This window comes from Micropterus salmoides, unplaced genomic scaffold, assembly GCF_014851395.1.
Source record: "Micropterus salmoides isolate LMB-PRFRI ecotype aquatic unplaced genomic scaffold, ASM1485139v1 Ms_hic_scaffold_18, whole genome shotgun sequence".
Classification (NCBI taxonomy): domain Eukaryota; kingdom Metazoa; phylum Chordata; class Actinopteri; order Centrarchiformes; family Centrarchidae; genus Micropterus; species Micropterus salmoides.
The window spans coordinates 30,974,347-30,991,422 of NW_024040928.1; the positions used below are offsets into that span (position 1 = coordinate 30,974,347).

The following is a 17,076-nucleotide window of genomic DNA, read 5'->3' on the forward strand; positions in this document are numbered from 1 at the left end:
ATATTGTTCATGTTTCTCAAGTAGAATCAGCAGCAGTCTGATTGTAGTCTGAGCTCACATCATCAGTGAAACATGCAGGGTGTGTCTGAACTGGTCTGACAGCTTGGATCCACTTGGCTCAGGTTTCTGTTTTAACTGTTAATACTTTGAAGTTAAGTGCATGGATGAAGAGTTCAGGGCTCAAATACAGACATCTTCCAACACTGAGGCGGACTTGGTTTCACTGAAGACCCTTTAGAACAGTCCAGGGGCCTCATGTATAAAAGCCATCTGTCAGCCATCGGCGATGGCATTGTGATTGTAAAACCCCGTCCCCCCGTCAAAAAACAAATCTAAATTTTTCACATTATACCGCTATGTGAAAGCAGGTTTTAATCACAACGAACATTATTATTAAAGAGGCCTACACCTCAGGTAAACACACCGGCTAATACCGGGGAAAGGCAGCCTGCAGTTGGCACTTGGCTTATTTTATTTCTTTTCCAATTGAAAGGTGCAGTATGGAATAGTTATGGCTGACTAGTGCGAGCACAAATAACACTGCTGGTTTGAATGTTTACATGATAAAGTGGTAACATGTGAAATGAAGTGAAATTAAATATGTGAAAGTCATCATGATCTATTTTTCTCACATTCAATTTTATTTTGATATTAAACCACTACATACATGATCAAACCTTTGTCAAAAGACATAATTAGGATTTTGATAGACTACTCCATTGACATCTGCACAGTAATTGCAGTGGAAACACTATTTTGAAACATTTGGTGAGTTTTGGCACTTTAGCAGTTTACTGACAGCCAGACAAAAGTTTGTGGAGGGACTTCACATTCTCACATCACGTTCATTTTTATACATCCCACGTGTGCGTGAAAACCAGCGTACGTAACCTTTTTATACGTAGGCAGCGTTTATACATGAGGCCCCAGGTCTCAGCTGTACCAGAGGCTCCAGGATCCTTTCTAGATGGACCAGAGCCAGCCCAGGGTGGAGGGGAACTTAGAGGTTGATTAGGGCCCCTCAGCCATCAGGGGCCCTCACAGGAATAGAGAAGGACCAAAGTAAAATCAGCCATCCTGTGTCTCTCTGGTCATGATTTAAACATTTAAAGACAGAAATAAAGATTTAAAGACACAGACCTTGAGGAGAACTAAAGTGTCCTGAGATGTAAAGCTTGTTGTAATGAATGAGTGCAGCTCTCTCAGCATGTTGTTGTGTTTGTGTGAAGGTGTGGGCTCTGCTATGAATCAGTGTGAGGACAGAGAGGAGGGAGTCCCTCCCTCTAAAAGCACTCTGTGTGGGGAACATGACAGCCAGACCAAAGCTCAGAGGTGAGATGAGGATCTCTAACTGTCCAGGACTCAAATCACTCCACCATCATTATTCACTCTCAAAGCTCTGTGTGTGTTGTGTTGAAGCCCAGAGCAGCAGCAGGGACCAGACTCTGCTGGACCTGGACCTGGACCTGGATCCAGCTGTGTGTCCATCAAGAGTGACCGGTCTATGGACCAACCTCTTGTCTTCAAAGGTGGACACCACTCTGCTGATCAAAGGTCAGCATGTTAAATGTTTGTGTCTCTCCTGAGATGAGGTTTGGTGTCTTTGTTTTGATCACTTCATGTTCTTAACTCTTAACTTTTTCAAACTGGTCTCACATTTTGCAGATCTTAGTCCAAATATCAAAACCACGGTTAAAATCTACAAACAGCTGGATGCAGGTTTGAGAATGTATAAGAACATTGTCTATGGAGCCTCCTCTTGCTCAATGGAGGTGAATGAAGTTTAGTTTTGAGCTACTAACAGTAAAGATGCAGCTGGACAGATAAACAACAACTGAAAGTCGCTATAAAACTCTGTATCGCTGACAAACTGCAGATTCAGCTGAAAACTCACTACCAGAGACACCAACACATAAATATATCTATTAAATCTGCTTTGAGGACACATCTGATTTGTTATTTCATTGTTCAGGATCCATCGGCAGAGACCAGATTCTCCTGGACCCAGCTGTGTGTCCGTGAACAGCGACCGTCATGTCCCTGTTCACTTCAAAGCTGGACATAATGATGCTGAACAAAAGTAAGAATCTTAAATGTTTGTGTTGTTTTGTTGACTCTCCTAAAAAGAGCTCTCAGGTAGGTCTTGGTTCAGCACTGTTCTTTGTTAATTAAAAATAATAATAGACTCTTTATTTATTCCCAGAGGGAAATTCTCATGTCACATCAGCAGCACAGAAATGAACCAGGTTCAAAGAACAGTGCAAAACAAATGGCAAACACATGAGAAAGTAAAAATATTAAAAGTATGAGCATGCCCTTTTGTCTGCTGCTTACTGTAACTGTAAGTCCAGTTAGAGTCCAGTAGGACCTCAGCAGCCTCCTCGTCCGCTGATGTCCACTGAGACACAGCTGGATGAGTAAAACAGCAGCATTTTCTCCTGTCCAGTCTACCCTGCACCCAGCGGTGTTTCCATGGAAAGTGACCAGATCATACATTTTTATACCAAGATCTGGTATAGGTGTATGAGGATCTGTTTCTACCAGATATAACACAGCACATGTAACACTGTTTGTCATTATATGTTCAAATCATCATATTTCTTCACAGAGTTGATGAGCAGAGCTCAGAGGTTCCCAGTGGTCAGTCTGCCCAGCAGCATCAAACAGACCTGGACTCCATATTTATGGTGTGTAAATGTACAAGCTCAGCTACTACTGCTAATTACAGGAGCCACAAAGTAAATAGTGAAGCAGCATTCTGATCCAGTCTCCATGCTGCACTCTGCAGACCAGCAGGCTTTCTGTCTGTCACAGATGATCTGATGTTGACTTCTACCAGTTCAACTTTACATTTTCTTCTGTTCCAGCTGCTCCAGGAAAACATTGGCAGGTTTGTGAAGAACGAGGTGAAGAAGTTCCAGAGAGTTCTGAGTCCAGATTACCCAGCATGCTTAGAGAGGGAGGAGGAGGAGGTGTTGGACGGTGAGGAGGAGCAGCAGAGGAGGAGCAGCAGAGAGGCATTTCTGAAGATCACACTGCACTTCCTGAGGAGAATGAAGCAGGAGGAGCTGGCTGAGCGTCTGCAGAGCAGTAAGAGGATTTGAACAGATTTAACATGATGGAAAGAGGAAATGGAGGCAACATGGGAGAAGTTTCCATTTCAAACTCTGCTGTTAATATGATGCACACATTTGGATCAGATCTATGAATTCTTCTGGGCTGAAACTCAGAAACTGTTCACAGCTGATGAGCTGAAGAGATTTCATGGAGGAGGAAAATAAATACCATCTTGATGTCTTAAAGTTTACATTTATCAGATTTACTGCAGCATCCACTTATTAATCACATTTCTTCTTTCTTCATTCAGGAACTGCTGCTCCAGTGTGCCGACATAAACTCAAGTCTAACCTGAAGAAGAAGTTCCAGTGTGTGTTTGAGGGGATTGCTAAAGCAGGAAACCCAACCCTTCTGAACCAGATCTACACAGAGCTCTACATCACAGAGGGAGGGACTGCAGAGGTCAATGATGAACATGAGGTCAGACAGATTGAAACAGCATCCAGGAAACCAGACAGACCAGAAACAACCATCAGACAAGAAGACATCTTTAAAGCCTCACCTGGAAGAGATGAACCAATCAGAACAGTGATGACAAAGGGAGTGGCTGGCATTGGGAAAACAGTCTTAACACAGAAGTTCACTCTGGACTGGGCTGAAGACAAAGCCAACCAGGACATACAGTTCACATTTCCATTCACTTTCAGAGAGCTGAATGTGCTGAAAGAGAAAAAGTACAGCTTGGTGGAACTTGTTCATCACTTCTTTACTGAAACCAAAGAAGCAGGAATCTGCAGCTTTGAAGAGTTCCAGGTTGTGTTCATCTTTGACGGTCTGGATGAGTGTCGACTTCCTCTGGACTTCCACAACAATGAGGTCCTGACTGATGTTACAGAGTCCACCTCAGTGGATGTGCTGCTGACAAACCTCATCAGGGGGAACCTGCTTCCCTCTGCTCGCCTCTGGATAACCACACGACCTGCAGCAGCCAATCAGATCCCTCCTGAGTGTGTTGACATGGTGACAGAGGTCAGAGGGTTCACTGCCCCACAGAAGGAGGAGTACTTCAGGAAGAGGTTCAGAGATGAGGAGCAGGCCAGCACAATCATCTCCCACATCAAGACATCACGAAGCCTCCACATCATGTGCCACATCCCAGTCTTCTGCTGGATCACTGCTACAGTTCTGGAGGAGGTGTTGAAGACCAGAGAGGGAGGAGAGCTGCCCAAGACCCTGACTGAGATGTACATCCACTTCCTGGTGGTTCAGTCCAAACTGAAGAACTTCAAGTATGATGGAGGAGCTGAGACAGTGGGTCCCTGAGTTCAGGAAGTCTCTCCACAGATAAACTCTCTCCTGCTCAGTGGTCAGCTCTGGTCTTCATCTTACTGTCTTCAGAAAAAGATCTGGACGTGTTTGACCTGAAGAAATACTCTGCTTCAGAGGAGGCTCTTCTGAGGCTGCTGCCAGTGGTCAAAGCCTCCAACAAAGCTCTGTAGGTAGATGTATGTATGTGCAATTTCAAAAATGCTCAATTTTATAGTTGACAAATACAGGGCCAGCCAGTGGCATTAGCGACATGGGCAGTTGCCTATTCTGCAAAATGGTGCTAGTCAACTCTGCCAAGCTGATGCAACACTGCCGTACGCTGTGATATTAATCAAGTGCATCTTGCGCTGTAAGTCCAGATAGTTGTGATGAGTGGTAACGTAGCTGGTAGAATTTTGCAATATAAACATCTAAAAACTGAGGCCTTAGCCAACCTGAATATGAGCAGATAACCTGCTGAAACACATTCTGCTGCAATGTTTGGTGTGTAATATTTCTGAGGATCTATCGACAGAAATGCAAAATAAGATCCATAATAATAATATGTTTTCAGTGTTGTGTAAAGACCTTACATAATAAACCATTATGTTGTTATTACCTTAGATTGAGCCATTTATTTCTACATAACCGTGGGCCCCCCCTTCCAAGGACATCGCCATGTTGCATCGTCTTGTTTCTACAGTAGCTGAAAACGGTCAAACAGCGCTACACAGCGTGATTCATTAACTTTCTTTTTCTACTTCTGGTAGAATTCAGGCAGAGCAGACACTCATCGCTATGTTGAATACGTACATTAGAAGAAGAAGAAGAGGTAGTAATAATATACAGCAGGGGTTGGAAAATAAGTTTTGCATCGGAGGTAAAGTGCAGGACTCGCAACCCAAGGACTGAGGGTTTAATCCCGCCTCGGGGTAATTTTTCTCTCTTCAACAAGTGGATTCTGCAGTGAATGTTAGAGCACGGCATGTCCTGCATTGTTTTTGTGTCTGTGTTTGATCTGCATCCATCAACCTATGGACGCTTTTTCATTTCCCCAGTGTCTACAAGCAGAGGACATTTAGCGGAATCACGTTTTCTGACAGCTCTTTCAGAGCTGTGTCAAGCAGGCTACAGAATTTAATTTAGTAAAAGCTAATTTCAATTCTAATACTGCATTACAGTGCGTGTGCGTGTGCAGTTCCATGTTGTCTGTCAGTGGCCAAGTCACAATAACACACGGTTTTACTGAATAATTTAGTAAATATAATTTCTTAATAAATATACCTAAATATACCTCATTTCTTGATTGGCCACTCTCTGCTGTCTCAGAAGAGACACTTTGTGTGCACTGTCAGCCACCGTAGCTGTCCTATGCTCTTTGAAAGGTTAGGGGGCAGTGGTAGATTGGAAAGATTGTTGCAATTCACAACCCTCACCACTAGATGCCACTAAATCTTACACACTGAACCTTCAAAGTCCAGGAGTTTATAACTGAAATAAAATGAATCACTTTATCATTGAGGTGAAAAGGTACCACATGCACAGTTAAGTTACGAATTGCAAAATTACACAATATCTCTCATTTAGCTATCAGCTTTTGAGTTAAAGTTGAGCTTGTTTAAGGCGTGTGCTAATTAACAGTCAAGACAATAAAATTAATACAACTTTCAAAAATACATCTTTTAATGCTCGTTTGATTATGAAGTTAGGGCACATCTGTAAAGTGAACAGGATCGTTGTGTATCATAATTATTTGCTATTCTCAACGCCATTAACAATTAAGTGACCAAGGGAAACTGTGTAGAAAACGTTACAGCTCATGACACGAAGTAACATATTGTGGAGCTAGCTTGCTTAGTAGCTTACGGAGACGAGTCTTCATCGTCCACAGAGCTACAATGTTACGTGCCTCTTCTTCAGATGCTCCGGTGTTGAGATGTTACAGTTCACAGCCTTTTTGACTGAGTGAAGAGAAAAATGCTCCCACACTGGAGGTTTTAGGTTGTGAAGGTGCTATACCAGAGCTGATGTTGTGTTGTTTTAGTAACGTTACTGTTCACTGTTTACTGTTCCTCTTCATTTGTCCTCTCCATCGTTGAAACTAAACCAGTGTTCTCGCATTTCAGGAAAATTTAAAATTGCACAACTTTAAACTTTTAAAACTTTTTCAGGTTGAGTGGCTGTAACCTCTCAGAGAGAGGCTGTAAAGCTCTGTCCTCAGTTCTCAGCACGAAGTCTTCTATTCTGAGAGAGCTGGACCTGTGCAACAACAACCTGCAGGATTCGGGAGTGAAGCTGCTGTCTGCTGGACTCCAGAGTCCACGCTGTACACTGGAAACTCTCAGGTCAGTTATAACCTGTTTCTTTTAAATCCTCCTCATCTCGTTTAAGGTTCCTGTTAGTGAAAATGGTCTGTAGGAGTTTCCTGCTGACATGATTTTCCAAAACACAGAGTTCATGATGTTTTCCTGATTCCAGGGATGCTGTTTTAGATTTAGATATTGACATTTTACTTAAAGAAGCAGCTGTAGCAGTTTTTCTGGACATTGAAACAGCATATGACATGCTTTGGAAGGAGGGGTTGTTGATTGCACTTTATGATGTTGTAATCAGAGGAAGAATGTTCAACTGGATTAAGATTTTTTATGTAACAGGGCAATTCAGGTGAAGGTGGGAAGTGAATTATCAGAGGCGCTTGAGGTAGAGAATGGAGCCCCTCAGGGTAGTGTAATAAGCCCAGTTATTTTTAATATACTAGTCAATGGTATGTTTGGAAGAGTGGGGAAAGAATTTAGGTTCTCATTGTTTGCAGATGATGCATCCATCTGGAAGCGAGGGAGGAACCTCTCATATGTTTTTGGCCAAATACAAGCTGCATTGGAGAAAGTAAGTGAACGGGCTGATCATTGAGGCTTTAAAATATCTACAGAAAAAACAAATACATGATATTTGGACATAATAAAGAAAATGCCAACACAGATGTTACAAATATATAATAGGACTAAAAGTGAAAAACTTAATTTTTTTAGGAATGTGGATGGATGAAAGGATGACATGGAAAAAGCATATTGAGTTGGTTTCTTTGAAATGTGTGGAAATAATGGTGTGTGGCCGGGTCTGATTGGGGGCTGATCTATGTGAATCTGTGATGATGATATACAGAGCAATGATAAGATCAACTATGGATTATGGCTGTGTGGTATATGGGTCAGCAGCCCCTTCACTGATTAATCAACTTGATATATTCCAACCAAAAGCCCTTAGAGTGCATAGTGGGGCGTTTTGTGCAACTCCAATCTCGGCTGTATTAATAGAAACAGGGGAGATGCTGTTAGAAATAAGAAGACGTGACCTTGGTTTGAAGTATTTAATGAAACTAAAAGGACAGAATGAAAAACTACCAACAAAAAGACTGTTGAGGCAGCACACCTGTTGAGGAGTTGTATTGGAACAGCAAGAAGGGTCAAAACAAACTTTACAGAAAAACTCAAATCTATGGCAGAGGAAATTGGTATTGAGAATTTGAATGTATGTCCGCCAACATGTCGTACAGATATACCTTCATGGTTGATCCCAGATCCCACTGTTGACTTATATTTTATGGAAAGAAACAAAGGAGATAAAAGCCTGGATGTGTCAATCATGGGGAGGCCACCTACAAATCTATACTGACGGGAAATAGGTTGAAATAGGTTATAAAAAAGGGTGTAGGATTCCAGACCACATGTCAGTCTTCACAGCTGGTGGCAGTTCTCTGGGCATTAAGGTGGGTTGAAGATAACAAATAGGAGCATTCAGTCATATGTAGCGACTCAGCAGAAACTCTAATTATGATTAAAGATACTAAAACTAAGGCCAGGCCTGATTTACTTGTGTTGTGTAGAATTCACAAAGCAGGTTTCTGTGGGTTCACATGGGTGTGGAGGGTAATGAGGAGGCAGATGAGGTGGCAAAGAAGGCAGAGCAGGAGGAAAGAGTTCAAATGAATTTACAGTATGGGTCACCAGATTACACAGAAATAATAAACAGGTCAGTAAAATCCATTGGAACATGAAAGGAAGGGGAGAACATATTATTCAGTACAAAGAAAAATGTGCTTTTAGATGTAAGAGAAGAGATGCAGTACTTTTTATCCAGACTGAGGTTTGGGCATTGTGGGCTGAGGAGTGGCTCTGATTGGTAAACATCCTGATGGAAAGTGTGAATGTGATGTGGAGACAAGGAAACGGGGAGCACTAAAACTAACAACCAATTGAGAAAGAAATGGGTAAGATCAAGTAATAGGAGGCTGCTGGTCTTTGCTACAGACCAACTGCAAAGAGATAGGTTTCTCAAAACAGAAAGACTTAATGGGGAAAGGATCAGTACTCATATCCCCGGGAATGCAGCAAAGCTTAGAGGTGTTATTTATGATGTTCCTTTGGCAATGACAATGGAGCAAGACTGCAAACACAAAGAAAAGGGGTGAAAACTGATAGCCTGTCAGTAGTCCTGGAGTTTGAAAAAGTTTTGCCAAAGAGAGTAAGAATGGGATATCTGAGTTATGATGTAAGAGAGTTTATCCCAGCACCACTTAGATGTTTCAAGTGTCAAAGAATGGGACACACTGCTGGACAATGTAAAGGAAAACAAAGATGTGCTAGGTGTGGAGGTGAACATGAATATGGAAAATGTGGTCAGGATACAAAATCGAAATGCTGTAATTGCGGCGGTGAGCATAGCGGTGCTTTTGGAGGATGCCCTGTTCAAAGGCAAGCTAGAGAGGTGCAGAAATATAAAGTAACTAATCAGGTATCTTATGCTGATGCAGCAAAAAAAGTGAAGGAAAGTGAACTATTCAGATCCAGTGTTACACAAGTAGTAAATAAAGCAAGAGTCTGAGAACAGATGAGTAATTGAGGTTTCATCTCCAACACCAAGTGAGAGGCAAGCAGAAATAAATCCATGGATAAAGGATATTAATGAAGATACGCTGATTGTGGGTAAAACCAACTTTGTTGCTTTCATCTGTAAGACTGTAAATGTGGCAATACAGCAGAAGAAAAAAAGTGATAGAATCAAAACAATTGTAGAGGCAGCCATAGAGATACTGGGGATCACAGAAGTTACAGCTGAACTGATTCATAAGATGTTGAACCCGAATAATTATGATGGAGTGTCTCAAGGTGATTAGCTTCATTATGGTATTTCATATCCTCCACTGGAATGCCAGAAGTTTAATTGCAAATGGACAAGAGTTCAAGAAGGTTGTAACTGATCTGGAAGTTAGACCTGATATTATGTGTATACAAAAAACTTGGTTAAGACCACATTTGGATTTTGTCCTACCAGGCTACAGCTCGGTTAGATGTGACAGAATTGGAAAACAAGGTGGAGGATGTGTAACATTTATTAAGGATACTTTAGCATATAGAAGGGTAACTGTTCCAAATGAGTATGAATGTGTAGTAGTAGAAATGTGTAGTCCCAGAGGAAATATCAAAGTAGTCCATTTTTATAATCCGTGAAAGAAATTTATCAATGCAAACATTCCATGAGATCTCAGAAAGTGTTGATAGTAGAGAAATATGGTGTGGAGACTTTAATGCTCACAATACTCTGTGGGGAAGAGACCATACAGGCACTAATGGAGAAGTAGTTGAAGAACTCATCGAGGAGAGATCACTTTCCTGCCTTAATGATGGAAGAGGTAATGTTACAAGAAATTCAGTTTCTTGTATAGATCTTACATTAGTCTCTGTAAATATGAGTAATTTATGTGAATGGAATGTAAAGAACGATACCAACATAGGGAGTGATCACTTTCCAATATTGTGTTCCATGAACTTTGATATGTATGTTCAGGAAGGTTATGTAATAGAGAGATGGTGTTTTCATAACAATTCCGAGAACTTTCAACTGAGTATACTGAAAGAATATCAGTGGAGGGTGATGTAAATAGCTGCGCAGTAGCAGTGACTTCCATGATTATTAGTGCTGCAACAACCTGCATCCCTAAGAGCACAGTGAATGAGAAAATAGTTCCATGGTGAAACGATGAATGTAAAAATGCTATAAAAGACAATCATGCGTTCAGAATTTTAAGAAAGCATTTGAGCCAAGATAACTTGGTTGACTATCAAAGAAAGAGGGCTATGGCACGGAAAATATTTAAGTCATCCAAGAAGAATGCCTGGAGGCAATTCTGCTCCTCCGTTGGTAGAGAAGTTAAATTGGGTGACATTTGGGCAACGATCAAAAAGATGAGTGGGGAAAGAAAATCATTTAAAATCCCAGTGCTGATAGATGGAGAACACCTGGCAATTACAAAGAAGGAGAAAGCTGAGCTACTAGGTAAGAAGTTTGCAAGTGTACATAGTGGGAGTCATTTAGATGAAATGCATAAACAACGGAAAAAGGATATTTTAAGAACAAATAGTGGTGTAACTAAGAAAAAAGATAGTGATGTATCGGCACTTCACATGGACTTTTCATTACATTAGTTAAAAATGGTCCTAGAGGAAAGTGGATATACAGCACCAGCACAAGATCAACTATGCTATGCTATGTTTAGACAATTACCAAAAGAAGTCTTGGAAATTATACTAAAACTGTTCAATAAGATATGGAGAGAAGGTGTAATGCCTGATAGTTGGAAAAGTGCTCTGATAGTACCGTTTGGTAAACCTGGTAAAGACACAACTAATGCAGGAAACTACAGACCTATAGCCTTAACATCACACTTGTGTAAATGGATGGAAAAGATAATTGTCTGTAGATTGTCATATTATTTAGAGCAAAGAGGGCCGCTAAACAAATACCAAAGTGGATTACGTAAAGGAAGATCTACGGTAGACGCTTTAGTTAAAGTTAGCAATGAGGCAGAAAAGACGGTTAGTATGAAAGAGGTCATGGCTGTAGTATATTATGATATTGAGAAAGCTTATGATTCAATGTGGAGAGAAGGACTACTGATAAAAATGCATGAAATGGGTATTGGCGGAAGACTATCCAACTGGGTTTTAGACTTCCTGTCTAACTAAATGTTCCGGGTTAAAGTTGGAGATGCTCTGTCGGAGGATTTTGAAATTGAAAATGGTATTCCTCAAGGGAGCGCTATAAGCCCTATTTTGTTTAACATCGTGATAAATGAATTTTTTTTAAATGTTGATAGAGATATTGGGTCATCACTTTATGCAGATGATGGGGCTATATGGAAAAGAGGGAAAAACATTGGTTGAAACAAAATGTAAAAAGGTTCTGAATCTCATGAGGTCAGTTTCTGGTTACCAATGGGGAGCAGATAAACAATCACTACTAGATATTTATAGGGCCTTAATACAATCGTGTATTGATTATGGATGTATGGTATATGGAGCAGCAGCCAAGAGTATTTTAGAAAAATTAGACAGAATACAGTTCAGAGCTCTAAGACTCAGCATAGGTGCAGTGAAAATAACCCCTACTGATGCACTGCTGGTAGAAGCTGATGAACTGCCATTATATTTGAGATGTTCTAAGTTGTCTAAGTTCTAAGTTTAGCATATTGGGTCAAGTTAAAAGGATCTGGAGAGGAACAACCTGCAACAAAGGTTCTGTGTGACTGAATATACACAACAACTGAAAGGTAAAGGACTTGGCTGGAATATTAATGCAGTAGCAGAAGAATATGGATTAAATAACATAGAATATGGACCAAATACTGTATGGGGTAATGTTCCTCTGTGGATATTTCCTGTGCCCAATGTGGACTTGAAGCTTCTAGAGAAGAAGAAAGAATGGAGTGAAAGTAATGTGGATAATATTGGATATTTGGTTCAAGATTATGTGAAGAATAATTATTATAATTATATGCTATTATTTACTGACGGATCAAAAGATCCAGGGACTGAACATGTAGGATCAGGAGCATACAAACCTGAGTTTGATGTAGTTATATGTAAAATAATTAATGATAAACTGTCTGTTTACACAGCAGAAATGGTTGCTATTATTTTAGGGTTACAGTGGATAGAAGAGGTGAGGCCTGAGAGAGCTGTCATTTTTCAGACTCCACTGCAGCCCTGTATAGTTTGAATTCCAAAAAGACAGTAAGAGATGATCTATTGATTGAAATATGTACAATAATGCTGAGAATACAAAGAGCTGGAGTTGATGTGCAATTTGAAATTAAAAGATGATGAAATAATGAAAGTTCTCTTTGGAAAAGGAGAGGCCAAATCATTCATTAGAAAAGCAGTGAGTGACGTATGGCAGAAGAAGTGGGACACAGACACTAAATGGAGACACTATTACAGCATACAGAAATCAATTAAGGTGAAGGGTTTCAAAGGGAAATGCAGAAGAGATGAAGTGGTTTTTTCAAGATTAAGGTTTGGACATATGGGGTTAAAATCAACGCTTTATTTAATGACAAAATGTGTGTCTGATAAATGTGAGGTTTGTAACGTTCCCGAAAATGTCGAGCATGTCATCATGAAGTGTAGTAAATATGAATCTGAGAGGAACATCTTACGTGACAAGATATATGAATTAGGACGGGGATGGAATTTAGAAGGGATTTTAGGGATGAGTGAGGAAACAAGGGAGTGCTGCAAAGCTCTCTTTAATTTGTTCAAATTTACAGGATTAGACCATAACATATAGTCTGTTTTGTTTGTTTGTTGAGTTTTTGTTTTGTTTGTTTTTTTTTTGGCTTCACTGAACCTGTGACCTGAAGTACTAACACCTTGATATTACACACTCCGGTACAGTAGGTGGCGGGATGCACCTGAACAAGTTGGTTGCGACCCGCTATAAAACCCAGAGAAGAAGAAGAAGAAAGATAGAAGAAGAACTAAGATGTGAATAGAATAACGAGCAGTGGAGGGCAGCAACACGCCATAGATGATCACAAGAAGATCAACTGGCCCCCTTCCTGTTTTCAGCGTTTTCCGTGACAAACAGCAAAGTTCAAAGTGTGACTCAATGGTCGTTTCCTCACACTAGTGATGGCGAGACGAAGCTTCATGAAGCATTGAAGCTTTCCATTGAATTGGTTCACTCATGGGCCGAAGCTTCATGAAGCATTGAAGCTTTCCATTGAATTGGTTCACTCATGGGCCGAAGCTTCATGAAACGTTGAAGCTTTCCATTGAATTGGTTCACTCATGGGCCGAAGCTTCATGAAGCATTGAAGTTTCCATTGAATTGGTTCACTCATGGGCCGAAGCTTCACGGTGCTTCATTTGCTCTAGTGTGCCATCAAGTGGACAATACATGTAAAACAGTTAAAGTGATTATAATGGCATCATGGCTTTGGTTTGTAAAGCTTTGAATTGAATAAATTAATGAATGATGTTTGTGATGCCGATACATAAATGATTAACTTACTAATAAGGTGTCTGTCTGTATGATACAATGACAGGGTCAAAAGGGAAAGTGGAAACAAGGGAGAGGGTTATGATGTGAATGTGCTTGTGTTACTTGGTTTATGACTTTAGATAATACAGACATTTCATTCATTTTTATTTAAAATAACTTTTCCACAGTGCTTAGCTTCCGGCGGTCTCTTTTTTTTGGAGCTCTAGAAAATTATTATTAGGGTAATATGGGGTAAAAGCCCCCAGTTTAATTCTTACAAAAAACACTTTCTTACTGCCGCTAGTCTTACTCAACTAAAAATTTCCTGTTTCATCACAATCTTTGAAGTTATTTGACCAAAGCAATTCTGACATAAGTAATCAAATGTTTGTCATTTAAAATAAGCTGTAGCTACAATCTAATTGTGTTCAATTAAAATCAAAAATCAAATCAAAAGTCCACAAAATGTTGAGGAGGGTTCATTCCTTTTTGCTGCTCTTTTCGAAACGCCGCCAAACCCAAATCCTGAATCAGTCACGTGGTACAACCGGCTCGCGGGCTGCGAACGTCACCACACACGTCACCAACACAAGCCTCGAGACACGCTTCAAAGCCTCGATACGGAAGGACACTACCGACAAACGTGGCCACTCGTTAAACCGAAACCGAAAGGGAGCTCAGAGTTAATGTCTTTGATGAAATGAACTTTTTATTTTAATCTCGGGGATTAAAAAGTGGATTTAAGTTGGCTCGCGCTTCTCAAGCTGTCTGCTGCAGAGAGCCACAGAAACAGGAGACTGCTTGCAGAAACTAAGAGAGGAAGCTGAACTTCCTGGTAAGTTTACTAAACATGTCTGTTTTTGTTGTACTTACCAATGAAACAATCTAGAATAACGCAGCCCTGATCGATCTGAACTCCATTTAGAAAAGAAGCATTTTAAAAGTAGTTTTCTTGTCATCTTGCTGACAGACTGAAAAGCATGAATTCATATGTTAAACAAATCAGCATCATTATGTAGTTATTTCGGCATCATTTTGATCCGTTTATTACAATTAAACCACAGTAAAGTGTTTATTTTGGGTCCATACCGCTGTAGGAAAGCAGTTAAAGCCCAATATTTGCAGGTTGTCTTTACTCGCTTTAAAAGAGCTGCATTCAATACTACCAATTTCATAAGCCACCTAAAAAATAAACACTCACAGTGGTGCTGGAAAAATACAAGAATCTGATTGAGATACTCAATATGAAATGACTCAGATCAGTACCGGGGACAAAAAAACAGGATCAGGACCTGCCTACAAAAAAGGCTTCAAGTCCAAATTCTTTCATCACTTCTCTCTGAAGTCCCTGCATCTGCTCTTCTTCTCTGAAAATGTTGCATTTTTCATGACCTGCTTGGATACCGATTATTTCTGCTTGTAGCTTTATTGTTATATAATAATAAGCTACAATTTTACGTACTAACAAATCCCATCATCTGTTGCAGCTCAGCTCTCTAACGTCTCTGTGGTCCTGAGTCCAAACGCAGAGTAACGGTACAAAAAACTATTTCAGACATGTTGCTGTCACAACGCAACTTCACAAAGTACTTGGAGTATTGATGTGCAAGTGTAATACGGTCAGAAACTGGACTACTTCATTTCAGTTCATTGTTCTGAGCCCGGCTTCCTCTTCATTGTTCTCCAACTTTCTCTACAAAAACACATCTGAGACCATCGCTCCTCGCCACAGCTGAAACACAGACCTGAAACCTTTGCAGGCAAATCAAGCTAGTGTTTAACATTATTCACCCGTTTAAAACCAGCTGAGAAGAAAAGAAAAACCTGATAAAACTACCACAGTTAGCACCAGCAGCGACTAATATTTACCTTTGGAGGATCATGAAACTTTCACTAGAATTAATGTCACCAACCTGTGCTGCATGTGACCTGACTCAGAGGTGTGTTCACAACGCTGCTGCAACATAATGTTAAAATAATTTTCCAGACCATTTTAGTTTCTCTTATTTTCCATGAGTTTTCCATGACTGGATAATTGGTCAGCTGTTTTCCAGGACGCGTGGGAACCCTGAATGAGCAGTAATCTCAGGTTTCTGTTTAACTGACACTTTATTGTGTTAAATATGTACAAACACTGCTGATCTAAAAAGAACCAACATATAAATCTGGAGTTTACATTGTATTACAAAATGCAGATAAAAACAAGTTTATTTACAAAAAATAACTTCTACAGAGCTCCGATTGTCATTTAAAAAATAAAGTTTAATTTCATCACAGCTGTTAACCAGCTGCACGAGTTAAAGTCCAGCTGTTTTAAAAAGGTCTCAGGGTGATACTACTCCCAGCATGCACTGGGTGAGAAGTTGACCTGAAGTGAATTCAGAAGAATCCAACCAGAGGAATCTGTAAATGTCTGATAACCAGGATCAGGATTTAAACAGTGATGTTTGGGTGTACTGTAACAAATCTTGACAGTCTAATACATCTGATATTTTGTGTTCAACATACTGAACTCTGGGTGAATCTGGGGGCTGTGTAACACATTTTGGGGTCATCAGATCCTGTTTAGGGCTCCAACAAGGTTTCTGTCGACCCTGAATATTTGTGTCATGTTACTGAGAGGAAGGAGAACTAAAGTGTCCTGAGATGTAAAGCTTGTTGTAATGAATGAGTGCAGCTCTCTCAGCATGTTGTTGTGTTTGTGTGAAGGTGTGGGCTCTGCTATGAATCAGTGTGAGGACAGAGAGGAGGGAGTCCCTCCCTCTAAAAGCACTCTGTGTGGGGAACATGACAGCCAGACCAAAGCTCAGAGGTGAGATGAGGATCTCTAACTGTCCAGGACTCAAATCACTCCACCATCATTATTCACTCTCAAAGCTCTGTGTGTTGTGTTGAAGCCCAGAGCAGCAGCAGGGACCGGACTCTGCTGGACCTGGACCTGGACCTGGACCTGGACCCAGCTGTGTGTCCATGAAGAGTGACTGGTCTATGGAAAATCCTCTTGACTTCAAAGGTGGACACCACTCTGCTGATCAAAGGTCAGCATGTTAAATGTTTGTGTCTCTCCTGAGATGAGGTTTGGTGTCTTTGTTTTGATCACTTCATGTTCTTAACTCTTCACTTTTTTCAAACTGGTCTTACATTTGCAGATCTTAGTCCAAATATCAAAACCACGGTTAAAATCTACAAACAGCTGGATGCAGGTTTGAGAATGTATAAGAACATTGTCTATGGAGCCTCCTCTTGCTCAATGGAGGTGAATGAAGTTTAGTTTTGAGCTACTAACAGTAAAGATGCAGCTGGACAGATAAACAACAACTGAAAGTCGCTATAAAACTCTGTATCGCTGACAAACTGCAGATTCAGCTGAAAACTCACTACCAGAGACAC

At 40.5% G+C, this 17,076-nt stretch overlaps 1 protein-coding gene and 1 pseudogene across 1 annotated transcript in view; both read left to right on the top strand.

The window, feature by feature from the left end:
• Positions 1–17,076, top strand: part of LOC119909373 (NLR family CARD domain-containing protein 3-like) — a 175,128-nt gene that overhangs the window by 96,591 nt on the left and 61,461 nt on the right. Inside the window, exon 10 of the mRNA XM_038727572.1 lies at positions 6,537–6,710. Coding sequence (XP_038583500.1) covers positions 6,537–6,710 — 174 coding nt within the window. The remainder of the gene's footprint in view (positions 1–6,536; positions 6,711–17,076) is intronic.
• Positions 16,316–17,076, top strand: part of LOC119909391 — a 53,374-nt pseudogene continuing 52,613 nt past the window's right edge.